Below are 27,660 nucleotides of genomic sequence, written 5' to 3'. Positions count from 1 at the left end.
CTGGGGAAGCCCAGAGATGCCCTGCTGGAGATCATGGGCAAATAGCTGATTCCCATGGTCTTGGTGCCTCCAAATGAAAACCAGCTACCTTCACAAGAATGTGTGCTTTAGCTGGACACACACAGTTAGGATCAATACAGAGTTGCAGAGGGAAGTTTATGGACATCAACATCCAGTGTAATTTAAAATCAGGTCTATGAGAGACTGTACTCTCTTGCTTGCTTGTTTGTCTCGCCAGCATGTCCCAGCTTGTCTTTCAGAGCTGGGAAAAAAGCCTCTCATTTACCATGCAGTACCAGTACAGGATGGGCCCCCAACAAGGTTACCCTAGGAAGCTGTAATGGAAGTTTTTAATATTTCTGGCTTCTTTCTGATTTCTGAACACTGGATTCTGCTGACGGATAGAGCAGGGCTTTAGAGCCAGGTACACATCTACCACTTAAACCCTAACGCTTTGCCACTGAAGTGAGCTGCATGCAGGAGTTGCTAGGTAACTGTAACCTTCTCATAGCTTGCTTATGTGAGCCAGCGAGATAATTCTGATGATGTCATGCTTCAGGTTTGTATTTCATCTGCTAAAAGAGTTTTCTCTTAATTTCTACAGGAACAGGTGCATGGGGGAGTTCTTCAATGAGTTCGAACTTCCCTGCTCCATCATGCTTGTGCAGCTTAATTTCACCCTTGCAAAACACTGTAATAACATAAAATTGGCCAGGGTTCCTCCAAGTGTGATTTTAGGGGAGTAGTTCTATCTGTGCAGGCCTCTTACCTCTTCTAGACACCGACTCAAGGGCTAACTCCTTGGAAACACAGACATCTTTATCAACTACTCTGCTGTGTGTATCTGAACAAAGCGAAGGCTTCCTCAATAAAAAGATAACAGGAGTTTTGTGATCGTGATTTTTGAGAACACAAAAATCAAAATGTTAAGTGCCAGAAATAGGTTGAAGCTGGGACGTATGCTCCTTTTAATACTATGTGCCTAATTTTAATATTTATTTGTGAGAGTCTAGGTAGGTCAATGTGCAACATAATGAGTGTAATACATCTTTTACAAGGCAGATGAGAAAAGATTCTCAAACAAGATGCTTTGAACATGCTGTGGTGAGTACGGGATAGATGGGCAAGAAATCACGGAGTCGTGAGAGATCTTGCAACCCTGTACTTGAGGGAATTTAGCCCTAAACCTGGGTCAAACAAACCCTGCAAGCTATGTGCAGCTTAACTCCTAAGGCTGGAGGGGATGCGCATTCAAAACATGGTGTGTTTGAAGGCTTTCCAGGTGCCTCTCTGCCTATATGAGAAGGCAAGGCATGCAGGCAGGTGACTTATCACAGCTGTGCCTGGGTTTGACTCCCACTGGGATTCTGCAAATGCATTTGTCATTTTTCTTGGTTTCTTCTCCCAGCCTGTGTTACCTGTTTTTCACCAAGGTCCTGGAAAGCCACCGTTTTGCTCAGAGGTCCTCTCATGAGTCCAACAGCACGCTGTCTTCTCTGAACAGGCTGATCTTGTCTCTTTGTCTTTTTTGTCAATGGCCACTCAAAGCATTGGCACTGGCAGGAGCATCACGCTGCAGCAGTAGCTGGTGCAAGCAGTGTTCAGAATAGAGAAATCGAGCCCTCTGTCTCCCGTCCTCCAGCCTATAACACTGTTACATCCTCTGGGAGCTATTGTCTTCATCTCTGCCACTCCTGACTGTATCTACTGGTTGTTCTCTTTCTGTTTGCCTGATTTGATCTTCTTTTACTTCATCACTGCCTCTCGCTGTCCTTCTCCCCCACGCTCTTCCCCACGTGTGAGAATTTCTAATCAGTGCAGAGCACAGGTCCCAGGTGTGTGCTGTGCTGGGCTGCTGTGGCAATTAGCTAACGTTTGGAGTGTGCTGAGCGGCACTCTCTCCAGCATGCTATTTTAAGATGCACAGTCTTGATCACACATAAAGGTCTACCTGGCAGGAAAGGAATTGAGGCAGAGAATACAGCTGACATTCCCTAGATAGCGAACAAATGCTGGTGTTAAATGTGCTGTTAAGGACAGGTAAGTCCATTTTCTGCAGGGAAAGAGCATTCATTAGGACAGGCAGAGACCAGTGGGAAAAATGAGATGCCCCACTGTCAGCAAGTGCCTTGATATCTTCACCTATTCAGTTTGATTAGACAAGGACCCCCCTCCTTCCAAGATGAACTGTAAGAAACCTTTCTGCTTTGTGCCACTTCCACAGAAATCATCAGGGTGATTTGCATAAATATGCAAGTGGTAATCAAACCTGGGTAGTTCAGCTGGTTTATGATACAATTTTTGTACATGCTATGCATACAAAATGAATAGATTTTCATTCTATTTAAACTGCACAAGGTCACTGAATTGAACAGGGACCGAAGTAACGGAAGGCAAATTCTCATCCAGTTTCTTGGTAAAATACCTCTCCAGGGATGTAATATTGTTACTGTAAAGGCCAGAAAGAGTGCAACAGATCTGCTGGTCCTCTGGTTATGGTCCTTTTCTTCTAGCTGCAATTTTTCTTTTACCTAGTTGAGAGCAGTAAGAGAATAAGAAAGATTTCAGCTGCTGATCGAGTTAGGAGTCTTTGCTTTCATGTATATTTCATATACCAAGACACTCCGGTAAATCTAATTTACAGGCAAGAAAGAGTCTATGAAGAATTAAGTGACTGAGATTCCTCACGTTTGATGTTTTCATTTTGTTTTCCACCTGATTCTCTGCTTGTTTTGATGGTTCAGACCAAAGATTAACACACACTGTACAAAGCTTTCCACTATTTTATAGAAAGTTCATTTTTTTTGTGTGTGTGGCTGAGGGCTCCAGAGTTTTACAGAATGATCAGATATATAACTTTAGCCATGTCAGTTCACATATCTTTAAAATTGGGAACTAGAGATTTGATGACTTTTCAGAAGAAGTGAAGTAAATGAAGGCCAGCATAAGAACTGAACGAAAATGAGAATTTAAATATCATTCTCTTAATTACCTGACATAATCCTGCCAGTTTTGTTTTAATAAATTACTTAAGTGCCAGCTAAAAGACAGTCAATTACCTAGAAATCTGGTAATAATTAATTGAGTTCTGTAAAAAACAGCCCTCACCAGTTACACAGTTAAATATTTATGACTTATGACAAGTGGTGATACGTTTTTCAAGGCAAATGATCAGATCGTACATAAAACAAATCAGGCATCTGCAGTTTAGGAAGTTTCCATTAAAGCTCAGTATTGAGGGGCTTGTGACTTTGATACTTTCCCATTTTGGGGAATGGAGTTTTTCATCGCCTGGTTTTTCATTGCCCTTCCTGAAAATAATTCCTTTTAGATATTCCTAATCATTCTAGCTTAATATCTAAATTTGAAGAATAGATATATCAGCATACTGTCTTCTGTGATTAGCAGTGGTATCTGCTGATGAAAAAAGTCCAGTAGTAAAGGCTAACACATAGAATTAAGAGGGTACAACTCAGAATTTCAAATGTTGAGGGCTAACAATAAAGGCTTCACTGTGCAACTTGATCACAGTGTTCAGATGTATTCAGACAGAAAACATTTTTAATTGAAGATAAATTTTTGTTATATTGGTTCACATAATCTGCTTTTTCCAAACAAATGACATGTTAATAAATGTTTAATAATGTACTGCAGAAATTATAAGCAGTGTTTAATAGTACCTTTTCTTGGGATTAAGGTTTTGAAAATTGTCTGCCAAGTTTTCCATTCTGATCTCATTTCTTTATACAGAAACAGCTTGTAGAAACACTAATCATTTTTTATCCTTTAAAGAAAACAGCTTACCTGCAGGAAGGCATATATCAGGATCAGCTGGTTTTTAATAGTTTAATTTGTGTTTCCATTGTGATAGAAGTATTTTGTTTTTGTCAAAACAAAAAAAACCTACAACTTCTCTGGCCCAAATGGCAGGATTTTCAGTGTTGTGGATGAGGTCCTTCTCTGGCACAGTGGACTCTAGTGAGTCCCATCGTGGTGGTGGGATCAACTTGGGTGCAGAGTGGTCCAGCTCCACTCCATCCACCTCCAAAGAGGAGGCTGGCAGCAAGATGAAGGTTATTTTTCCCCAAACTGCAAGTTACTTGGATGTTTTTTTACTACAGAGAAATAACACTGGAATTAAAACAAAACCAAGTGCCCTTCCTCCCAGATCCAAACATTGTTCACAGCTGTTTATTCAACAGAAGAGCTCTTCCAAACAAAGCTTTTATGTAGGGGCAGCTATCCCAACCCCAGAGCCTCCGAATATCCAGCGCAAATTGCCCAGGAGTGCTGCAAAGCAATGGCAACCAGGGGCACCACTAAGGACACCAGCAGCCACCTCTCAGGGCTGAGGGACGCTTGCCCAAACCCCCTCAACAAATGTAGCATAGGTAGGTTAGGTTGCCACAGCTACTTCTTCAAGCAAGAATTGCTGCTGAAGTGTGTGACAGCCTGCAAGGAAGTTGGTGATGGGCTGCATTTTATTTTTATATGCTCAGCTTCATCTGTGTCCATCTTTACACCGATGAAGGAACAGCTGCTTTTAATCTCACTTTTAAATCCCGGGCCTGGTATGGCAACTTCTCAGGAGCTGTGGGTGCTATCCTTAACTGGCCAACGAGACTCAGATGCCAGCTATTATCCTATGGCAGCTATGTGTGGCATTAGCTGTGGGTCTTTTTTGCTGCTGATCTAATTTTCACAGTAGCAGTTGGGGCTTGGGAGTCAGAAATGCTGTAGTCACTTCTCTTGCTAAACATTTCGATTCACTCACTGGAGGCGTGCGGAGGGTTGTTCGGAGCTGCTTTGACACCAAAGGTTTTATTTCCAGAGACTGTCACACGGTGATACAAACTGCCAGGGGAATTTAAGCACAGATGATTAATGCATAGTAAGGTAACCCTTGGACTAGCAGAGCTGCTGTTCCTGTGGAAAGAGTGCCTTGTAATAGCTCATTTATATAAGAGCAGTGAGACGTTCTGGCCTGGGAAGTGCCATGGTTTGAGTTCAATATTTTCCTTAAAAATGCGGGAAGTGGGGTGGGCACTGGAGGCAAAATACAGAACAACCCACCATGGACGAGACTGTGCAGACCCACAGAGGTGAGGCTGCAGGCAGGCGGTCTGCTTTGCCTATGCATAGATCTGGTCCAGCAAAGAAAATATTCTCCATAGACATCGGCCTGTTGGCCTGTTTCTGCCTTTTGGAAGGTAAAGAGGGGAGCTTCATTTAAAGAGGCTGTAAGAACATGGAAACTGCTCTATCGTGTAGAGAGGAGAAGAGCTAAATTCAGGTGAAAAAGAATTATTTCAGTCTTCCCTGGGATGGGTAGGTAAGTACGAAAAGATGTTTCCCCTTCTTTCCACGAACTTTCACCCAAAGTTATGAATTCCTTCCTAACACTTGCCTGCCACATAGTTCTGTGTGGGCCAGCGGAGGCAATACTCAGTTAAGCCAATTTCTATGGAGGATGAATGAATGCCTGGGAAAGAGACGGGTGGAAAATATAGAGCTAGCACGATACGAGAGACTGGAAAAAGGTTATTTCCTCGTTTTGTCATGAAGATAAGTTTTACAAAGGAATACACAGTCTGTGCGTATTCTTTCTGACATTGATGGATTGCATTGGGAAGACAGTCAGAAGGGATCCTTTTCCAAATACGAAATACAGAAGGGCTGGATGGAATATTTTCTGGAGGAATAGTAAAGGTGCCAGCTGACAGTGAGCCTTCAGAGCCACCAGTTTGCTGACTTAATATTCCTCTTGAAGGAAACCCAGTGTGCAGAAAGACAAACAGACATCCTTCATGTCAGTGGCTGCGGGTTGTGGTTTCCTTGGGCACAGAGATAATTCTCTTGTGCTCCCTTGTCCAGCTTTCACCCAATGAAGAATATAGCATGGTAATGTGTGTAATAGCCTAGTGACAGAAAACACTGAGAAAAGGGATTAATGATTAAAATACAAATTCTCAGTTTTATTTCTCTGTCCTTTTTTTATTTTTCCTTGTTTGTACAATGCTCTTTTTTCCTACAATATCCTTACATAGCAAAGGCTAATCTGAAAAAACTTGGTTCATCGGGCATTGCCTTTCTTTGATAAGCATGTCCTATTGGAGCTGTAGTGTTCTCTTCAGTTGCTTGATTGCTGATCTACAAAAGCTTGTAGCCAGTTGTTTCAGCTTAAACAAGGAGAAAGTTGACAGAAGGACCTTGAAGACCCTGTCCTTCTTCTGTTCCCTGGCGTGCAAGCTTGTTCTGAACTTGTAATTCCCAACGAAGCAATACTTCTTATTTTGTCTCATTACTATAATGGTTCAAGAAGGGAAAGAAATCAGAAGGGGTTGAGCTGTGTCAGTGAAGAAACACGTCCATGATCACTGAGGAACCTGTTCATTAATTCCTAGTTCATAACAATGTTTTCATTACCCTGGTTTGCTTTTGCAGCCAGAATGAGCTTCAGAAACATTGATCTGTTTATGTGTAACTTAAAATGGATGTCCGAGGCATTGCTTTTTTAAATAATTGCTTTGTATTGCTGACTGATTTTCTACTAAACAGGCATGGTTACTTAAATGATACTGTGATATTCACACTTTGTCTTCTGTTCAGTTCCAGGAAATTTGTCTCATGAGGATTAGAAGTGCTGCCATCTGCAATACAGACATTTCTATCAGCGGATATGACCAGGAAAACCTACTGTTTGTGAGTAATTGCTTCTAAAAATAAGCACTGTTTCTTAAAAGTGAAACAGGAGAGTGACAAGTAGCTTTAAAACTATTCTTCTAGTTAGCAGCAGAAAATAACCCACATCTGTGGCTGTGTTGTATGGCAAGCACCATGGGCACAGGGTGGGGTGCTAATCCCCTACCAGCCCAAATGCAGCCTTTGTCCCTCTGTCCCACATGGCACCAGGCCGTGAGTGGGAGGCCCTCAGCCCCCTCCTTTCCTCACGGGGTGGAGAGGAGCTGCAGGAGCAAGGGGCAGAAGAGTGGCACAGGCACACAAGCTGCTGAGGTGGTAAGGGAAATGTAGCAGGGGTCAGATCGAGGGGCAGGATTAGACCCTCTCTTTATCCTGTAGGACCAATCCATGCAGGTACCGAAGCCTCTGTACTTCCTCTGAAGGGCATAGCAGACTTTCTTTTGTAAACTGCTAATCAAGGGAGTAAATCAGAGCTTATAGCCAGTAAAGTAACGTCTGACAGCTCTTCCTGTCTTTCTCTTAGCAATAGGTCTTCAGTGCTGCCAAGAGACAATTAAATTGACACCGACATCTTAATATGCTTGCTTTGATGACAGGGGTTTTGTCACTATTGTCCAGATTGCTCAACTCACACGTGTTAAAGGACACAGAGGAAAACCATCAGTTCAGTCTCTGATCTGCACTCAGTCTACATTTTCATCTAAAATAAGCCATCCTAGCTCACAGCACAGAAACTGATGGGAGTGAAGAGAAAGCTCCCAGAGGCAGATCAGCCACCAACAATTCGAGAGATAATTTTCCAGCGCAGTTTGGCAATGGCTGAACCCCCGCTCTCTGCTACCAGGTGGTTTTAGCTTCAGACAGGGCTGTTACCCTTGTAAATGCTGCTTGGGCAGTACTACATTAGGCAACTGCTGGCTATCATCCTTTCCCACAAACCCACAGGCAGCAGCAATTTTAGACCCCTCTGTTAGATCGCTGATTCAATCTTTTGCACAACAGAGAGAGCAGGGGCCTGTGGCCAGAAGGTAGAGAGCAGAAATGGGGCAGGAACTGCTTACAAAGATTATTAAAAGGCAAACTATTTATAATTTGTGAAAAAAAGATAATCAGTAAGTAGTCCACCATTTAACACCCTACTTCTCCTGTCGCACTTAGTCACTAAGTCTCAGTGTGACAAATGAAATCCCTCCTTTGCCGAAGTGCAAGGTTTCTTGTTTGTCACAGGGTATCAACCTGAGATTTTTTTAAAGTCTTCTGTTCAGTTTTAAGGCAAGCTAACTTTGTAAAAATTAAAGCTTTCCAAGAGGGGCACCCAAAACATCTGGCATCTGGGACTTCCAAATCAGAGAAAGAGTCACTGCCTGCACTGAAAATACAGAAAGCATCTTTCTGTGCTTTCTGTCTCCCTGTCCCACCAGTGAGAGCTCAAGGACAGCCTGTTTTCCACCCATGGCCAGGGGTCAGCAGGGCATGTCTGGAGTCCTGTGCCTCCCAAGAGCCCTCTTATAGCCTTCTTACAGCCGACTGTGTGAGCACAATGTGTTCCCCTGCTTTCTGGGAGCAGGAAACATATTGGCCGAAGCAATTTCCATTTTCCAAAAGTCATCCTTTTTACCTGTACACATCTCCTAGCTCCAAACTCAGAAACAAAAGAGGGACAAGTTTTCACACCGGGATTCTGCACAAAGCAGAGGGGAGGCAGCCTCGCAGCCAGCCGAGGCACACTGCCCGTGCTTTGCTTCAGAGCACACAGCGCTGCAGCAGCTCCCTGCACAGCATTCCCTGGGTGACTCTGCTGAACCAGGGCTGTGAACAGGCTTCAGGTGGCAGATGGCAGGCTCTGAGCCGCACACGCTTTTAAATTAGGGTAGTTTCAGACCGCTGTAATCTGGTTTGGTTCTTGTAGCTTGCCCAAGATGCAAAAAATATAATAACAGCAGAAACCTAGGCCTGCACATCTGGAGAGCAATCAGATGATACAGGAGACAGTGGGATTAATTTGTGGAAATTTAGCAGAAGAAAACTATGACCAGATGTCAAAAAGAATTTATTTACAAAGTGATGATCTAATCAAAGAAAGTGGTAAGACACTGCTTACTCCAGGTGCTCTGGGTGAAGAGAGAAACTGACCGCGTTGGCTGGACCTGTTCTTCTACCCCCAAACCTCCCTGTTCTGGGGCAGCTCTTTCATAAATATTTTACACTACAGCTCGCTATGCAAGCCTGTGATCTGAAGCCAGTTGTGTGGCCATTTCTGTCTCTAACAGCCTTATCCACCACAGCCCATATAAATCAGTGGGAATTATTCTCATGGAAAACTGGGGTCTTGAAACAGGCCCTTGTAATATAGCAGATAAATCAGCAGCAGTGTTGGCATTGCATAAAGGGCAGGGTGAATAATAATAGCAACAAAGAACTCCCAGCATCCAGAAAGCGCCGCAGAGGTCAGGCTCTGCCATGAAGGCAGTTGTTCAGGAGAGATTTAGATGTTTTGAAGGAAAGTGCAGCAGGACTGTCATGCAGGGAGCTACTAAAAGGCTCTGTTTCAGCCACAACCCCCTAGTCCGGTGTGCTGGCTGAGGATGCTGCCACAGAGCCAAGCACCTTTCCACCACTTTCCACGTAAACTATTTTTCCAAGCATGCTTTATGCTTGTCCCGTAGTCCACTGCCCTGCTGCAGGTGACTCAGTCCATACTGGTAGTCTGTGAAAACCGCAGCCTGCTCCTACACAGCCTCTTGAAAGGTGCCTCCAGCAGCCTGCCCTCTGCCCAGCTCTTGCTCCCCTCTCCAGCAGCCACCTCAGCCTTTTGCAGCTGGGTGAGCGCCTCCGTTTCCTACGGAAATTCAGTCAGAAATTGGAAGTCAGAGCTGGAAGTTGCCACCATCCAACTTTACCCTCACACTAAATAATCCTGTCACAGTGATTTGCCAGAATTTTCCTTTATTCCAGCCTTTCCAGCAAATCCTCCCCACGTGGCTCCAGTTAAGCCCAGGTGAACACATTATCATAGTTATCTGCGCTGTGCACTGGCTCTTCAGAGTCTGAACAGACTGCAATGTTCTCAACTGTGGCTTTCTTCAATGGATTATTTTTGAATTTCTTCAACAAATAATTCCTGGTCTGTACCCTGACTCACTGAGTGCTGTACCTCTCTTAAGTAATGCATGCTAATGATCATCTGTTCTGCATTTTATGTCTAGTAGTGGTACAAGATGAAAGCCCAGTATTGCCTATTATACTGGGGCTACAGATATATATATATATTAAAAAAAAAAAAAAAAACACCCTGCAAGATGACATCTGTTGTAGCCAAAGTTCATATATTCCTTCATGAAAATTCAACTACATTACAAAAAAAAAAAAAAAAAAAAAAGGATTTGCAATAGATGGAGAATGATTCATGCTTAAATATACAGCAGAATGCCACTCAGAATCCTCTCTTTTCCCCAGTCCTTGCTGTTTTGTGGGCCCAGCCCATGAGGAATTATGATCAATGCTAACAAATGTACATTTTCTCACCTTGCCCTTCAGCATTTCATCAGAGATAACACTAAAATCTGGTGCTCTTTTGACATCACACAAATAGCATTTTCTGTCTTCTCTCTCACAGACTGTTTTATCTTTCACTGCTCAGCAAATCTTCACATGAAGCTGAATGTTTAGCTGCAAAAAATGAAGTGTATGGAGGAGATGCATGAATACAGAAAGTAGCAGGACTGTCACTGAATGGTCCTTTTTTGGGAGAAATTGGCCCCATTTTCAGTGGGCGAACAGCTGCCTCCCAGCTGAGATTTATCAGCTAAAGACAAGACGACACAAATGTAGCAACGGAGAGAGCTGTGAAAACTGGAGGGCTCTTTCTGGCCGCGTCCTGCAAGCGACTGGGCATTTATGTCCTGGACGAGGATGCCCAGGTCTGTGCTCCCAGCAGCATCCCCTGCTGGGGAAGGATGACACTGCTGAGTGCCAGCTAGAGAAAGAAACCAGAGCTGAAGCCCTAAATCCTCAGATTGATATCTGGCACAGCCTTCTGTATCCCTGAGCTACAGAAGTAGGTCAGAAATTTATGTAAGAGACCGTAGCACTTCTACACAGGTAGCACACACTTCCTTGGGCACTCCCTGATTTACGGCTGCTGGGCACAAATGTTTTCCCATTGCTCTTGATCACCTCTGCGGTCCCTCAGTGCCGTGGCTAACACCCAAAGCCAGCCTGTGTCTCCTGCTCTACCTGTGCAACGCCATGTGCTGAAGCTGGAAAAATGTAGACTGAGGGAGGAGGGAAGGTGCTATCGCAGCCATTGCTGTCTTTGTCTTCAGATGCCTGCAACAGCAAAGTGAGGTGGGGCTGTGCCTCCCTCCTTCTTCATTACACATTTCTGAGGGCTGCAATTTACTGTAATTCAGAATGAAGCTGCTGAAGTTTTGTGGGGGAAGGTCAGCGTGCTAAGACACCAGCACACCTCCAAGGCAGCTGCAGCTGGGTTGTCAATGAGTTGGTGGTGGGTGACTCCGGGTTGTGAGAGTGAGACAAGGAATGTGACACCCATGGAGGTATCCTACGTGAACTGCAGAAAAAAAAAAATGGTGTTTTAGGATCTCAAAGATGGGAGAGTCGATGGAAAAGCATCAGGAGGGAAGTATACAGAGATGGAAACCATCCATTATTGCTTAGAGGAGGCTAGCACTGAGGTGGTGTGATACAAGCTTTTAACATCCTGCTTATCTTACTGTTTACACCGGGAGCAAAGTGGCACTGGCAAATGCCTGTTTTTCCTAATTATTGCAGCTTTCATGTACCAGTGAGTTTCATGGCAGGGCTGGATCTTCAGGGGGACGCCTGAGCAGGGATCCCATAAAGCTCTAGCAAGGATCACAGCAGTGAGGGAGGACACACTGCACCACCGTGTACATCGTGCCCTGCAAGGGAACCCGCATGCCAGCCAGGAACCTACTGAAGACTACTTTGAAGTTAAGTCCTGGTTTTTTTGTCCTTCTTTCATGTCTCAGGATGATCTCAATCCTAAGGTGTTTTTTTTTAAGGTTGCTCTTGTAATTAAATGATTCTCAGTGGGAATGAAAATTTTATTTACAAAAATTCCCTGCAAGAAAGTGCCAATTAAGTGCCAGCAATTTTTGTAATGCACACTACGATCACAGCACTGATTAAAACCAAGAACTACCCCTGTAGATACATGGAGAAAATCATTCCTGGCCTCTCACAAATTGCAACTTAGTGAGCTGGCAAAATACCAAGTGCCCAGCTCATACCCGGCCAATAAAAGCACCGGAACAGTTTTCCATGTATTTCTCTGCTCAGGCTTTGTGTTAATGGAACAGGACATTCCAATAACCTTTTAAAAGGTTAGACTAATTCAGTTGTTTGGGTTTGTGAGAGCCAAGCTGTGTTAGTCCAGTTGTTGGGTAATAAGCCAAGGGAGGCAGCACAGAGGGGGGCAGGGCAATGTTTTAAGGTGTTTTCATGAAATAGTTGGTATAAAAGAACAGGTGAGCTGACCAGTGGGGAATTTGACTTGCTAACGGGACCAAGGGGACAGAAAGCTGCAAGATTTTTGTCTCTCCTCAGCATCACCAGTCCCTGAGCCTGGCCGCACCTGCGCAGCACTGGTACTATCATCCTGGGATGAGAGGGATGCATGGGGATGAATAATTCAGCTGCAAATCAGCTCTCCAACTGCACAGCTTTTTCTTTTTTTTTTTCTTTTTTTTTTTTTTTTTTTCCTGGGTTTCTATTTTTAATTTAGATACTCCCACATGTGTTTTTGGTAGATTAGAGACATGAGAAATCAGAGAAGAAGGCTGATGCAGACAGGTAACGGAGCCTGGGGGTGGTGGAGGTTGAACCGACGCTGGCCTGGAGCAGGGCTGGGGCAGCCCTCCTGCTAAGGGCAGCACGGGGCTGCTGGCACGGTCCTGCGAGGGGACGAGCACCCCGAGTCCTTTTTACTTCAGTGGGAGGTGAAAGTGCTCAGCATCACTTGGATTTAGATCCCTATGTCAGCAGTTAGAAAGAAGCAGTGGTCAGTGGAGGTGCTCTACCATGGGATGGACTTGAGGGAAATTGTGTTCAGTTTGGAGGTCTGCTATGCATCTCTTTTATGCAAATCCTCTGTCTTGTAGTTCCAAATTTGTTTTTGAGAAAACCACTACCGCTGCTTCTTTTGGTCTTCCTTGTCTAGCTATAATCTCTAGGGAAGAAACCATCACTGCTTGTTTATAACTATAGATTATTCATGGGGGAGCCTCTTATGCTGCATGGTAGCATCTTCCTATGACATGTTTTAATCATGAAGATCAAAAAGAGAGAGTCGGCAGAAAGGTTTCAGAGAATAAAAGTTTTCAGTGCTGCAGCTTAGTGAGGTGGTGAGGGACTACAGGAAACAATGGGGAGGAAAAGCTGCCAATTTGGGCAAAAGCAAAATTATCATTCCATGTTCATCTTTGTGGAACTGAGATTTCCAGAAGAGACTGGCTGGCATTTTCATTTGTACACTAGTTCCTGAAGATTATAAAACCAAAGATCAAAGCGTAAGGGAAATGCTGTCATGGCTGAGAATCTTTTTCTTTTGCTGTGTATACAGAATTTTCCAATAAATTACTGCAGATGAGTCCTAATACTGGCAATAACTGTTTTTACAAAGTCTAGACTGCTCTTGCAAATTCCTGGCTGGAAAAGGTATTGGTGTGTTGCTGTGGACTCAAGGAAAGCCTTGAAATACAGAGTAGTTTGCTCTCTTCTTGTCATGTCACATGGAGTATTAAGTCTTGGTTCTAAGTCATGGGATATGGGGAACCTCTTAAAAATGAGGTAAAAGGGAAGCAAGTATTTGAAACCCAAAAGTGTAGGATCTAATGTGAGATCATCCAGTAGTCTACTGCCATGGTGGGGGAAAGCAACTTAGAGATATGGTTTAGTGGAGGACTTGTTAGTGTTAGGTCAGAAGTTGGACTTGATGATCTTGAGGTCTCTTCCAACCTAGACAATTCTGTGATTCTGTGATTCTGTGCTACACTTCCTCAGCATCTAAATAAAAGGCTATATGTAAAAAACAAACAAACAAACAACAAACACTATTTCTTGATCTTTGTGAACAAGAAAAACAGAAAACCCTGGATTAACTGCTAAACTCATTGCTAAACTGCTTGATTTCAGGTCAGGAAAGCCTGCTGCTGCTCCCACATTTTAGGGAGAAAGAAGGGAAATAGAAAGGAAATCTGTAATGATGAGGAAGCCAACATCCTTCACAACAGAAATTTCAGGACTAATTGTTCACAAAGCTTGATGATCAGTTTTAACTACATGATATTCAGGAGACTGGAACAAGAAGCACCATTACTCTCAGTTCAGTAGGTAGGTCACTAGTCAACCAGCTAAATGTCCAAAAACCTCCATTTATCGTGTACCTTTAGCTTCCTTACTTCTAAGAAAACGAGTTCCAACAGGTGTATGCCACAGGGTGGCTTCTCACAGCAACATTTTACAAAGAGTAGCTGCAATCTTAAAATACAAAACAACCTGCCAGACATACAAAGGTTTCTCTTTCCTTCCTAAAACATGAATTTTATCTCCAAATACTACACTTGCCTGCAGCCCCCAAACAGCAAGTTTACAGAAGTGAAGCGGAGTCTGGCTTGAGATAGGGAATCCTTGGAGGCACTAAAGCAGGAATGGATTGCTTTATATCATTAGAAAGCCAAGACTGTCTACTTTCCTAAGGGATATAAAGCATTCAGTGTGCATCTGGTATTTCAGAAGATACTGAGCCATAGCACTGCCCCAGAATAATCTTTTGCATATGCATTGCAGGCCATTTTAGAGCTTCTAAACTTTTATCAAAAATTGAATTAATTTTCTTCTCTCTAATGGCATGTCTAAAGGCATGTTGGAGACATCCTACACACCTTTTTACCCACCTATTTCTCCATCACTCCCTTCATATTTAAAGAAAGACAGGCACTAAAAATCCTGGACAGTCCTTAAGAAATCTTCTGAGTATCCCATCTGTGTAAAAGCAGTGCTAATGTGCACTGGGGATTCTAGGTGTCAAGCTACCTTCTACTTTTAACTCATTCAGTGGACTTCTACATCTATACATTAAAGAGCAGAAAACAACATTCAAATTAAACAAATTTTAAGTATTAGATAAGGTAACAATATAAGTACTGGACTTGCAAAAAACATCAAAACTAAACATTATGCACACTCCTTAGACTTAGGAATGTTAGGAAATGCTATGGCCAAAATAAATAAAAGAACACCTTTAGAAGTAAGAAGACTCAAAAGTAGGAATCTGCTTGTATGGGCTGTATATACAGAGTACCCAAATGATATCTTGGCATTTTGTTCACTTCATGCAAACATTTTTTTTTACAAGTTCAGGCTGAAACAAAAGAAGCTTGATTTGACTACTGAAGCAACCCTGAACTCCCCACATGGGACACAAAGACAAGAAACCTTGACAGGTCACCTCAGCATCACTGTGGGTCTGCATAGCTAGAAGCAAAACTTGCCTTGAATTCCAGAATATAATTTGGCATTGTTGAGTTTATTTATGGCAACAGAATCTAAAATGAGCCTTACTCTCCAAAGAGACACCCTCAACTGTTAAAAAATTGCAGTCAGGTAAATAGCCTTTCATTGGGGAAATACAACTACTTAACATTTAAAATATATTTTCTGTTATATATATATATATAGCATAAAAATCTTGACCATCTATTAAACAGCAATATACTCCATTTTCCTATATAGTTTTTGTGACGTCTATATTTTTTCTGATGTTCTTTATTTTCAGCTACAAGGAGAAAATGAGTGGCAGGTTTTATAGCATCAAATCCTGAAAATGCTCAGTTAATTGGTATTTAGGAATTGCAATCCAGAGCAGTTAATCCTTTCATTAGTTTTCTTATCATTGGGAAGCACAAAAATTTCTATCTAGTACCAATGGATTTGAATTTTATATGTAAGATTGCTAACAACCATGATCATTCTATGGAGTGGACTTAATATCTCCATAGTCTACATGGCATTAAAATATATCTGTTTGATAATAACATCAATAAGGTAATAAAATGGCAAAATAAATAAATAAAAAGGACTAAAGTTAAATCATAGATGATCATTAGGAAAGACTGTCAGACTTCAAACAGCATCCACAATACTTATACCAACCCTTTTTTGTTTCCTTTGCAAAATAAATTAAATTAAAAATTCCTTTAACACGACTCAGAGCTCCAAACAGTGCTAATGAAAAATAAGGTATCATGAGACCGAAGAGGATCATAATAGCATCATAACTTTTCCAGCTGTAATATCTGAAATATTCTAAAGTGGCACAATATTCTCTTTGCTGGACTGTGAGATTGGGAGCTGTCATCCTCTCTCCCTTACGTACACCATCCCTGACAAAATGGTTTGCTGGGTTCAGTATCTAAGTGTTCTTGTGCTCGTCCTGCTTGGGCTCTCACAGCTAAATCATCTTCACAATCCCCAGACCTGGGATCCCTGTGGCTTTCAAGCTTCAGGCGTTGGAGCAGTTGCAGACTACACCTCTGATCCAAACCCCTTCTGGGACTTGGGGCTCCCAGACCAGCATTTGTTTCCCCTTTCTGCTTTGCGATTGGGCTGAGTCTGACTTCTGGCAGCTGGCTATTAGCAACTTCACTCCTCCTAGCACTTTCTCCTTTTTCATCTCTTGTGTTTGTTGATGATGGAGTCCTTATTGTGTGAGTAAAGTGTGGCACACAGACTTGCACAAAGCATCACGCCATTTGTCATGAAATACGAGGCTGTTTTTATGCACTGCTGGCTTTTCTGCAGACTCTCCTCCCCACACAGGCATGACGGGAAGCAGCAGACTGGTAGAGGATCACACAACAATAATTTTAAAATGCAGAGATGTCCTGCAGCCATCTTTACAACAGCCCACATGCCCAGAGGACACAGCTGAACCAAGTGTTCACAAAAGCTATCCTCATGAGAGACTTGCTCTGTTCTTTGGCTTCTTCTGGAGTCAGTGAAGAGAACAGGGGTCTGACTTACATACTCTGTGTTGCCACTGGATGAGCCTTTCCTCTTAGCAAAAACCTTTCCTCGGCTAAAACAGGCCCTAGTGAACACTGCCCCTAATCCCATGCCCAGGGTGTGCTCCACAGGCCCCTGGGTGTGGTTTCTCCCAAGCACAGCTCCTCACGGGCCCAGGGAGAAAGTGACCCACCCAATTTGGCTACCTGAGCTATAAAATGGGCTGCCACAACCAGTGTTAACTCCCTGTCCATGACCATTGTTCCTGTGCTTAGGACATTTTTGCATGAATTAATTATTTTCTTAAGTCTATGAGGAATGAATCAAAGTGTATACCTTGCTGAAACTGCATATCCTTTGTCTGAATCTGCTTTTTGGGACAGGAAGGCATGGAATATCCTCTCCTTCCCATCTCTAGCAGGTCATTTCACTATAAGGGAAGAATGCTGAATGAGCTTATCCCATATATCTGGTATACCTGCAAGCCACACAAGGCAGTTTTGCTGAAAAACATGCAAAAGAACCTCCCCCCCCTGCCAGAAGTTATGTTTTCTTTTCTATTGAAGTATAATGATTTTTGGGGGGTGGGATAGAAGTAAAAGATTTAGAGCAATGTTAGCTTTGAGTTATACCTGTCAACCCTTCAGCTTCCCCACTGTACTGTAGGATTTACAACACAGCTGTACCTGCCTTGCTTTGTGACTCAAAGTTAATGTCTAAAGAGCAATGCTCCCATCTTAAATGTTACTTCCGAAGGTAATTCAGATTTTCTTCAGGAAATAAGGACTTGAGTGACTAATTACAGTACTTCAGGGGGCCAGATCCTGGCTTTCCACAGAGATCACGTCACATCATCTTTCCTGTTAATGGGTTGAATTTTGTCCTAAAAGTTCCCAGAGTTATTGGAAGAGGGAGGTTTCCTCTCCAGGGGAAAGCTGTTACATGACCTCTCTGCTGCAATAGTGAGAACCTCATGTTGCTTTCCAGTCTAATACATCTTTTTTTTTTTCCCCTTATTATTATTCTTTTCCTTAAATAGCTCTTCTCTGTTCCTGGTATGAACCCAACCAACATAGTCTTAGAAAGAAATCAGTATCCTACCCTAAGCAGTGCTTTATGTCACCTCTCATATGACACGCTTCGTGGTACCTCTCTGCACTTGTTGCAGACGAACTCCTATTTCTTACAGGTGACAAGACTTGTATGCTGTGCTGCAGAAATGCATTCATCCGTGCTTTCCACAATGAAACTTTTTCTTTCTGCTGGAAATACCTTGTCTGAAGTATGCTGTGAGCACGCACACCTATTTGACAGCTTCATCCCATGGTCAATGCATAGGCATCCAGTGATCACCTGCGACACTCAGAATTCTCTCTGCCTGAGCCATCTCTCTTCTCACTTAGAGAAGAAATTCCTCATTAACCCTGAAGTGCACACCCTTACACACTGTTCTAATCAAACATTTCTTCCCATTTATGAACCTGTCAAAGTTAAAAAGGTTTTAATATATGATGGTTGTCTTCTGTATTAGCAGTGTCCCTTCATCTTCTCATTTCAATAGCACACCTACTTCATATGCCAATGTAGTTAATGGAAACATTACCAGCGCTGGTCCTAAAATTGACCCTTGGGGAACTCTTGCAGTAACTTGCTTCTCAGCTCTTTTCTTTTCTTCCTTTTTCTCTGCCCTTTTCCATCAATCAGTTCTTCCTCACCTTTCATGCATGTTCTCTGTTAATCTCAATCTTTTGCTTCATTAATATTTTCCCATTTAGGAGTGTATCGAGTGCTTTACTAAGATCCAAAGGAAATTTACCACCTATTTTATTTTGGAAAATCCATTATCTCATTTAAGGAAAGCTATCAGGTTATTCTGACACCATGTTCCTCTGGTAAACCCAGGCTCCTTTCATCTTGTTTTCTGTTTAACTAGAAAGGATAATTCAATCATTCTTTCTCCTTTGGTAATTATATTGTATGTAGAAATATAGAAGAACAAGAAAAGAGGTGAATCACATTTACTTCCATGTGGAGCATATTTACATCAATATGCATTACATATAAAGTCCATAGATATGTGTGTGTGCATATATTCATTATATGTTTATATATGCAGACAACATAGACATTTACATGTATGTATATAAAATTTCCAAGCTGCAATGAGCTTAATAGTAAAATATTAGTATTTTAACTTTTCCCTACAATAAATATTTTTTTTGCTCATTAATTTTAAGATTTTCAGATATTTTTGTCTTGTTCTACTCCAGTCATTCTTCCTGGAGCCAGCTAAAAGCTGAAAAGACAAACCCGGTGTGCAGGACGATTTTACCCAGCACTCAGATTGTTTCCTGCTGTCAAATATCATTAGAAAGTTTAAGTGCATTCTAGCTGTTGGATAATTGCTATGATGAAGTTTGGCCGTCGCTGTAAAAAGCAGTTTCAACAGTCACATGGAAAATGTCCATTCACCACCTATTTTAAACACGAGGGTCTGGCCCTTAATGAAAGAAACATCACTGCATTACAAGCTTCCTTAATGCATCTTTATTCGTTCTTTTCCATTTGTACTTTATTTATTTATTTGTACTTTTCAAGTACAAACTTTTATAATACACAAATTCACTGTGAGAGAGGGTGATGGGGGCTGGGACAACCTAACAGTTTCCCTGCCACCAAAAGGGACAGGATTCATCATCTTCCCCAAGTGCATCCTCTCTCCTGCCCCGCTTGCTGGACAATCCCTGGTTTTGTGCTGGCTGTGGCACCCATTGAACCCTTTGCTGAACCAGCTCACCTTCCTGCTGGGACAGGCAACCAGCTCCTTCCTTTGCTACTCTACTCTTCACCCAGTTTCCAAAATTCACACTCGTATATAATAAAGAGAGGGAACATTCCCAGGTGCATTTGAGTCGTGGATAACTTAGTGACAATGGATCACCACAGGCAGAGTCCACCAATTCACCAAGACAGGGCTCTCAGCCCCATGACTGTAATTTCAAAACTTTAATGGTCTTAAATCATCTTTTTTTTTTTTTTTTTTTTTTTTCAGATAAAAGATTGAGCTCTGAATGCTGCAAATGTGTAATTTTACTCACCACTGTGTATAATGAGCTCTGAAAAACAACAAAATTGTGCTAGTGCATTAAGAGATGGCCAAGATGAAAAAGCAGCATGGATTACTTTGCTTGAAAACTGGATTGTTGATGAAGGGCAAAACAGCAAGTGTATTGATTTTTTTTGAACTTCTCTCCACCTACGTGCACACACCTACTTGCAAACTTTAGTCCGAATCAGTAAGAATCTGTCACAGACTGCTCTGAACGTTGGGGATGTGCATTTGGGGTTAAATGTAGACACCCACCGCAATCTAGGTGCTGCACAAAATCCCCTGGGAATGAGGCTCACCTAGGATTTACTGGGCTCAGATCCACGTCCCAGCTCCCTGCTCAGGGTCCAACATCACCCTGTTAAAACAACGCTGGCAAATATGATTCCACCGAGCCTTGATCTTGCACATTTTCAAAATCCTCCTGTGTCACTCAGTAGCTGAATGAGTGGCACTCAGACAGGTCCAGGTTCCCAAGCACAGCCCCCGGATGGGATGAGGGCATTTACTTACTATTCAACACATCCATTTTTCCATTGACACATTCTGTAAGTTCTTCATCTTGCAAAATTGATAGATGATGAGCCTGTGTTGACTTAAATGCTTCGGATTACAAGAACCTCCTCCATCATCAAGGCCAGTCTCCTGCTAGAGCAGATGTCAACAGTATCACTTAATAAGCTTATGAACATATTAAGCTACACCCCTAGTAATATGACTGCCCTTGTCTAAATCCATTCCCTTGTGTACCAAAAGTGTAGCTCTACCTCTTCTGTCTGTTTCAAGAGTTTATTCTTCCATTACCACAATATTTGAGTGCTCTTTAAATAAAATCTATCGGAAAAAGTGAGGATCCTATTTATTTCAGAATTTTTCCCGTTGAGATCTGGGCTCAGATGGGGGATAGAGGTTTGAGAGGTTGTGGGGTTTTGTTTGTTTTGTTTTGTTTGTTTTGTCTTGTTTTGTTTTGTTTTAATTTAATCTATTAATTTTTTTTTTTTTATATTCTCAAGTGCAACTCTTTACATCCCTGCAATCCAGTCACCTGCAATTGTTATCTGACCTTATGCTTTAAAGCAAAAACACTAAACGCACGTATATATTAACAAAGGGGAAATGAAACTCAGAAGCAAAAGCTACTCTAAAGCAGTCTAATGGAAAAAAAAAATAAATTAATTAATTAAAAAAAAAAAAAAGAGCAAACTAATTACATGAAATGAGGATGGGATTTGAAGTATGCAGGCAATAAAAATAATTTTGTAGTCCAAATGCTGCTTTTTAATCCTCTTTCTGTAGGAGGCTGGAAAAATACTAGTAATATTTTTGATATGAAGCAAAAGAGCAATGCCAGGAAACACAAACATCAATTCTGGTAACTCTCAGCAAAGGCAAAATGATACTTGTACAGAAATCTGGGAAGCGTGTCTATTTAAGTGACAGACAACTGGGGCACTTCTGCAGATTCCTCATACAGGAACTAATGAATTACCTAACCACTAAATTATTTGCAGGCATTGTGTTGATTAACAAAAATCCCAACAAATAAGTTGCAAAGGCTATGCAATTCCAGAATGAAAAAGAAAACAGAATATCAGCCTTATGGAAAATAGTTTAGTATCAAATTTAGCATAAAGGCCAACACAAATTTCATTATATCACTAATTTCCCATAATGAAAGGAGACTGTGCAAACAGTTCAGATCAACAAGTAAAATCATTCTGGGGTAGGGTGGGATAACAGGAGAGAGGGGTAGGTTCCCTCTTAAGAAAAGTCCGAGAATCTCCCGTACTCAATCCATTACAATACACCCTACTATTTGAAGGCTTCATAGTTTGATATTTTGGCACATTTGGATACTCTTGAATATAGAAAAGTACTTGGTATAAACTCTGCTACTTCATTTATTTGACTCATTTACATAAAAATTAAAGAACAAAGCAGAGGCATAGTAGTCTCAAAGACTTCTGTAATTTTCAGTGATATCTCAAACCCTCTCTCATTTAAAAAGAGCATAAGCGCCCCTGGTCTTTTTCTCTACCCCTTTTTGTGTTAGTTACACATGCAGCAAATGAATTCTCTTCCTTTCACAACTTGGCCAACCTTCCATCCACCAGAACATGAAGACAAGGCACGGCAGACAGAGAAAGCTACTCAAAATAGCTTTGCTCTTCTTTCTTTCTGTGCTTCTGGCTCGTCTCAGTTTTCCTCACTTTGTTTTAATTTGTTTACAGATTCATGCATCCTGTGTACCTTCGTTTAGTCCTTGGCTACCATCCTCTCTATCAGAATCCTCACACAGCAGAATAAGCTTCTGTCAAATCAATGAGAAAGTGACACAAATTAAAGGTCAATATATTCTTGGAGTGAGGTCCCGGTAATATCTACTGTTGACAGAAGTCATCTTCTATATGTCCTGAAGTAATACACAACTGAAACCTGTGCTGAATGCCTTTTATTAGCAGCTAATCAGAGTCCTAACACCAAGTCCTCCCAGAAGGAAATAAGTAACAGAAAATGATAATATTTTGTTGTTGTTGTTTTTCTCCAGTTTACTGTTTGGAAATAGTGGGCGCCAAGTGGCGTCTATGGCCAAGACATGGCCCAATACTGTGGTTGTAAGAGAACCTCCACCTTTTTATAAGCCCCTCCAGCAGCACCTTTTTAGCAGTACGCATTTCAACAGTATCACAAGGTATGTCTGACCTTGACCCAAGCCCACTTTGGGCCACCACATAATTTGGTGAACAGAGAAGAGCCGGAGGCTCCACGTTGGCCCAGCCCTTAAGTCCTCCCTAGTTGTGGCAGGTCTGCATTTGTGTACAGCATCCAGACAACTTCCTTGAGGGCATTTAAGATTGTGATTAATTTAGTATTCATCTAAACAGATTATCCTCAGCTTCAAGCAAATGAAATCTATAAGTAGATTGTCAGGATGAGAAAGCAATTTTTTAGTGAAATGAAAGGATTAAAAAAGTAAGACAACGGCCTGACTACTCAATCAGCTATAATCTTGATGATGGGCCTCGGGAAATACAGGTCAATATGCTTAATGTTATATACTTTAACAGTCCAGAGATTTAAATATATTTTTAAAAATAATAATTCTAAATTTGAGGCAGTGATTGGACTTTCAAAATGTTTTTAAGACAAGATAATTTCCTCATATTTTACTACCTTTGTTCAGCCTGATCTCTATCGTGTTCTTTCCCCGTCAAACTATATGCACTGAGTAAAAAGGTTTTCATCTGTATGCAAGGACAGCTAATTCTTTCATGGCAAGCCCTTTTCCTTTGGAGGTGGGAACCTCTCAGGTACCTGAGATGAAACCAGTAGGGATCACAAAGTTCACAGCCCAGCATATGGATGGAAATTAAAATCAACAATGGGTCATCCTAATGGGCCAGGCAGGGGGTGTGTTCACTCATCTCTCTGCTTAACAGGCAGTAACCCCTGGTGGAGGGCAGGACAGGCAGCTGGGGACATGAGCTCTTGAACTGCCCCTCCTGAATCAGAAATGCTCAGGGATCAGGGATGGACTTCTCAAGTCACACGTGCTGTGTAAGCAAGCAAGGAGCCAATTTCTGAATGATCTGAGCCAGCTTCAGGAACCAAACTGATACAAGCCACTCGGATCCTATCTAGATAGGTGTAAGGAAAATCATCCTGCAATATGAAAACGTGTCCCAGCTACTCGCAAGGTCTCGTTATCCTGGTGCAGGGGCTCAGTCAAGGACCACACTGCATCCATCCCCCTACATCCTAAACTAATGCATACAGTTCTAGTGAAACTGTGGTGATTTATAAGCAGCACAAGTATCAGAGCTGCTCTTGGTTCACTTTTGTGTCTAAAAGGTTATAGTTTAAGCATACTTGACAGGTATACAAAACCAAGCGGAAAGCTTAAACTCAGTTTATTTTTAGTCATATAAGAGGCCTCTGTCTCTGGAGCACAAAAAGCTCCACCTTACCGTAGGCATTACATTGCATAAACAGAATGTGTTGATTTAAACTCCTCTAGAAACACAATGGTAAAGAACAGTTTAAAAATGAAAAGAAGCAATGGTTGCCAGAAGCAAAAGGGAAGAATCCACAGAAAAAAAATAAAAATATTTCTTATTCCTTGGAGGCTATGACAAGCAACTTGTGGTAATTAAAAACAACTCTGAACTGTACAGTGTTGGCAACTGGGTAAGATGTTGTTTTCCAGCCAGAGGTAGAATTAATTACGCTGCTCTAGATTGTCTTTATTGACTTCTGCTATTTTTTCCTCATTAGTCAAAAAGAACTAACAAAACAACCTATTGGCTTTATTGCTGAATCTGCCTCTAAACAAAACTGCAGAAGGGAAACAAAATAATTTAAAGCAATATGGTACTGAAATCTAGCACCGAACTGTATGGTTACTTTACGGTTTATCTACATATGCTGCAGATGTGAGCAAAATGAAGCCCTATGCAATTTATACACAGATTAAATCCGCGATAATTTATTCTTTTAATCCTCGCCACCAAACACCTCGGAGGAAGGCTGAGGGGCTCGGGCATCACCACAGCCCGGCCACCCGCCCTCGCCCTGTGACAGGGACCGTGCCCGCACTGTGAAGGAGGCGGGCTGCTGTTGTTATAAAATGCAAAACTGAACTTAGAGCCTTTAATAACTGCCTGTTAGTGCTGAAAATCATTTATTTATTATTATTTTCCCCTCAGAGGGCGCATTCCAAACGCAGCGCCGGCGGTTACCGCGCTCGGCCCCGCCGCGGCTGCGCAGAGGGCGGCGCAGGCCCGGTGCCGCCCGCCCGCTCCCACCTCGCGCTAAGATGGCGGCGCCCAGGGCGGGAGGCGTTGGAGGCTGAGGGCGCGCGCAGGTAACCGTCCTCCGCCTCCCACCGCCTCACGGCCCTAACGGCCGCCCAACGGCTCTAACGGCCGCCCGCCGCCCCCGGCTGCCCCTCGCCCTCTCCCGCTGCTGCCCCGGGTCCCTCCCGGCTGCGAGCAGGGTCCCCCTGGGCTCCTGCTCCCCGCTGCCCTGCCCGCCCCAGCCCCTGCTGCTCCCGCAGCGGTTCACGCCGCCCGGGGTCTTGCTGGGCAGCTACAGGAGATAAAAGCAGCAGGGTGTGCGTTGATCTGATAACTCAAGGCTGGGTCCCTCAAGGCTGGTCCCAGCCAACGACAGAAAATTGACGCTGTGCCTTGCTTGCAGGGTGAGGGGTGCATAGTGGCCGGCGCCAAGCAGTTCTCAGTGCCCTAATTTCATAAAGCCGCCTTTGCTTTTGCGTTGTTTGCATCTTTTTAAAGGAAAGCCTTGTTCTTGGTCCCTGCCTCCAGCTGTCCAGCCTCGTGCTCCTTTCAAACTTCTGGAGCTTGGCATTCGTAGCTTGTAATCTGCTCCTCCTTTTCTTTGGGGCAGGGATGTCTGTAACTGGGGGACGAGGACACCGTTTTTGTCCTACTCCTGCACACACGCATGGAAAGGCAAAGCCATGTGCTACCATACCATTTGGTTTTGTCATCCTCAGCCCTACAGGGCATAACGTGTGACTTGTGTTTCATCTGCATCATCTGTTTGAGGGGGTCTGGGAGCAGGAAAGGGACTGCAGATCTGTCTCATCCTGGTGCTTAAATGAGCTTTGCTCTAAGGCTGTGTGGCCCAGGCTGCAGCTCCTTTCCCGCTTGCATTTCCTGCTGTGACCCCACTTGTACAACAGGAGGTCACCTGGACCTGCCCAGGTGGCCTTGGTGTTGGCAGGCGGGCTCCTCTTGAGTTGTATGCAGGCAGGGGGGCTGGTCTGGGTCCTTTCTTTGTCTCTTGAATAAGTGATTCACGTGCATAGGTTTTAAAATACACATACTGTGATTCAGCAGCGCTGAAATTGGCCTACTGCAAGGAAGGAAAAAGCTCCTTTCAGTTACAAAATTGAAGTAAGAGGAAGAAGAAATAAGGAAATATTAAAAATAAGTAGAATAGGCAAGTACTAAAATGTTCTTGCTAATTTTGAGCTATGTGAATAACTATCACATTATGGAGGTGGAGAAAACTTCCGTTTAACTAAAGAGGGGACATAATTTAGGTGGAAAATTATTTTTACTGGTGATGTTATCAAATGAGGAATATATAAATAAAACTGTTCTTACACAAAACTTCTCTATACAGAGATTTTACTGATGTAACTCGTAAGAAAAATTATGAATCAGACTGAAATAGCTGGTTCAGTAAAATAGTGAAGTATATGGGCCAAAAGTCAGAAAAAAAAATCCACAGAGGATAGGAAATATTGATGCAACTAAACAAGCAAGATTTTAAAAGGAAATTGGGATGAGGATGGTGGGAGAATCTCAGAATAAGTATGGTTGCTGTTTTTTTTTTTTTAATAATATATTTCCTACTGAAGTAAATAAAATCTGGTAAAATCAGTAAATATCTTATTGAGACCAATCACGGACTAGCAGACTATTTGATCTTTCTTCCATCTGAGTATTTTTATTTTAGAATATCCATTCTGAAGCATTATCAGGGGTTCTTTTAGCTGGATTTTTAATTGAAAGAGAACTGGATCTCTTTAGAACCAGTCTTCCGTGTCTTGTTAAATCATGCAGTATAAGTTTCTCGTGTAGTTCTTGCAGGAAACCATACTGACAAGGAAGCCCTTAGCAAAAAATTCAGTTTAGAATACATAGTTGCAATCTACTAATTATAGACATCCTCCCCCATCTCTTTTCAGTGATGACAAATTCAGTAGTTTTACAGAATAATTTCATCCAACTTCCTCTTCTGCATTGTTACTAACACCCTGTTAGCCCCCTTCTTTTCAGTCAACTGAGTTTCTTGAATCTTCAGTTGACTGATCCTGCTTCATGGGAGATTAAATGCAAGAATTTTATATTATTAGAAAAGAAATCTATCATAACATTTTTGTTGTATGAAAGAGCCACAGTTCGCACAGCTGAAAAATAAATGCTTGTGTAATTCAAACACATGGGAATAAAATGCAAATGGTACGGAACAGCAAAGTAATCTAAATCAAACTAAAATATTTTTCATAGTTACCAGGTTTCTGTATGATCATAATAATCTCTGAAATATTGTTATATGTTGTGGACTGAACTATATATTTTTATCTTTTTCAGAACAGACATTACAGCAGTAAAAATGCAGTCGGTTTGTCAGAGAGTTGGCACCTGCTCCATGTGTTTGAATAGACAACTAAATGGCTTCCTGGGATTAATTAAATGGCGGAGAAGACTGGTTCCTGCTCATGTCAGAACTATTTACAGTGAGACGGGGAAATGGGAGAGAAGCTATGGGTTGGAGACAAGAAAAAGAGTGGAAAATTGGTGGTTCCCAAGGATAAAGGACCAGTTCTGCAGAATTTCCGAAACCGATGTAAGCATTTTGAGAAATTTGGAAAAAAGGTCTGATATTTTTGTTTCCTCAAAATGAACTTAATTCAAACATACTTAGTACCATTAACTTATATTGATGAGATGTATATTGCATTTGAGGGGGATTTTTTTTAATGTAAAAGTAGATTATTAATATCAAATACTGCAATAGGTGGAAAAAATCTTAAGGAAAAATACGGTGATCAGCAAAGTATGAACTTGCAGATTTATTGAGTCTTCAAGTAATCAGTTATCTCTTCCAACTTTTATATCACATTCAGGAATTAATTATTTGAACTATTAATTTTTTTTTACATTCATAGCTTTTATAAGTAATTTTCTAAACAGCCTGTTCTCAGTGATTATGACAAAATCTATTAGGCTAGACAATGTGATCATTAAAATCTATGTTAAGGGAAG

The 27,660-nt window shown here is 42.0% G+C and overlaps 1 protein-coding gene and 2 long non-coding RNA genes across 6 annotated transcripts in view; 2 read left to right on the top strand and 1 right to left on the bottom strand.

Moving 5' to 3' along the window:
* Nucleotides 1-1,030: 1,030 nt before the first annotated feature.
* On the bottom strand, nucleotides 1,031-4,508 carry LOC311432915. Its single transcript, XR_014690421.1, has 2 exons — nucleotides 3,805-4,508; nucleotides 1,031-2,531 (listed from the first exon to the last, which is right to left on the bottom strand). It is a non-coding gene; the product is annotated as an uncharacterized lncRNA (long non-coding RNA).
* Nucleotides 4,509-4,627: 119 nt separating this feature from the next.
* Nucleotides 4,628-20,711, top strand: LOC311431674. Of its 3 annotated transcripts, XR_014689573.1 has the most exons (5): nucleotides 4,628-5,332; nucleotides 6,610-6,702; nucleotides 11,497-11,678; nucleotides 13,882-14,079; nucleotides 19,805-20,711. It is a non-coding gene; the product is annotated as an uncharacterized lncRNA (long non-coding RNA). The 3 variants fall into 3 exon arrangements; XR_014689574.1 differs by lacking the exons at nucleotides 11,497-11,678; nucleotides 13,882-14,079; nucleotides 19,805-20,711 and adding an exon at nucleotides 10,319-10,755; XR_014689575.1 differs by lacking the exons at nucleotides 11,497-11,678; nucleotides 13,882-14,079; nucleotides 19,805-20,711 and adding an exon at nucleotides 7,299-7,677.
* A 3,903-nt stretch (nucleotides 20,712-24,614) lies between these two features.
* Nucleotides 24,615-27,660, top strand: part of LARS2 (leucyl-tRNA synthetase 2, mitochondrial) — a 92,584-nt gene continuing 89,538 nt past the window's right edge. The window contains exons 1-2 of one of the 2 annotated variants that reach the window (XM_084509460.1): nucleotides 24,615-24,725; nucleotides 26,986-27,241. In XM_084509460.1, the coding sequence (XP_084365586.1) occupies nucleotides 27,008-27,241 (234 nt within the window). In that variant the 5' untranslated portion in view covers nucleotides 24,615-24,725; nucleotides 26,986-27,007. The remainder of the gene's footprint in view (nucleotides 24,726-26,985; nucleotides 27,242-27,660) is intronic. The other variant, XM_084509461.1, reaches the window with a different exon arrangement.

Source organism: Aythya ferina, assembly GCF_964211825.1.
Source record: "Aythya ferina genome assembly, chromosome: 2".
NCBI lineage: Eukaryota > Metazoa > Chordata > Aves > Anseriformes > Anatidae > Aythya > Aythya ferina.
The sequence above is the reverse complement of the archived record's forward strand: the minus strand, read 5'-3'. Positions and strand labels throughout refer to the sequence as shown.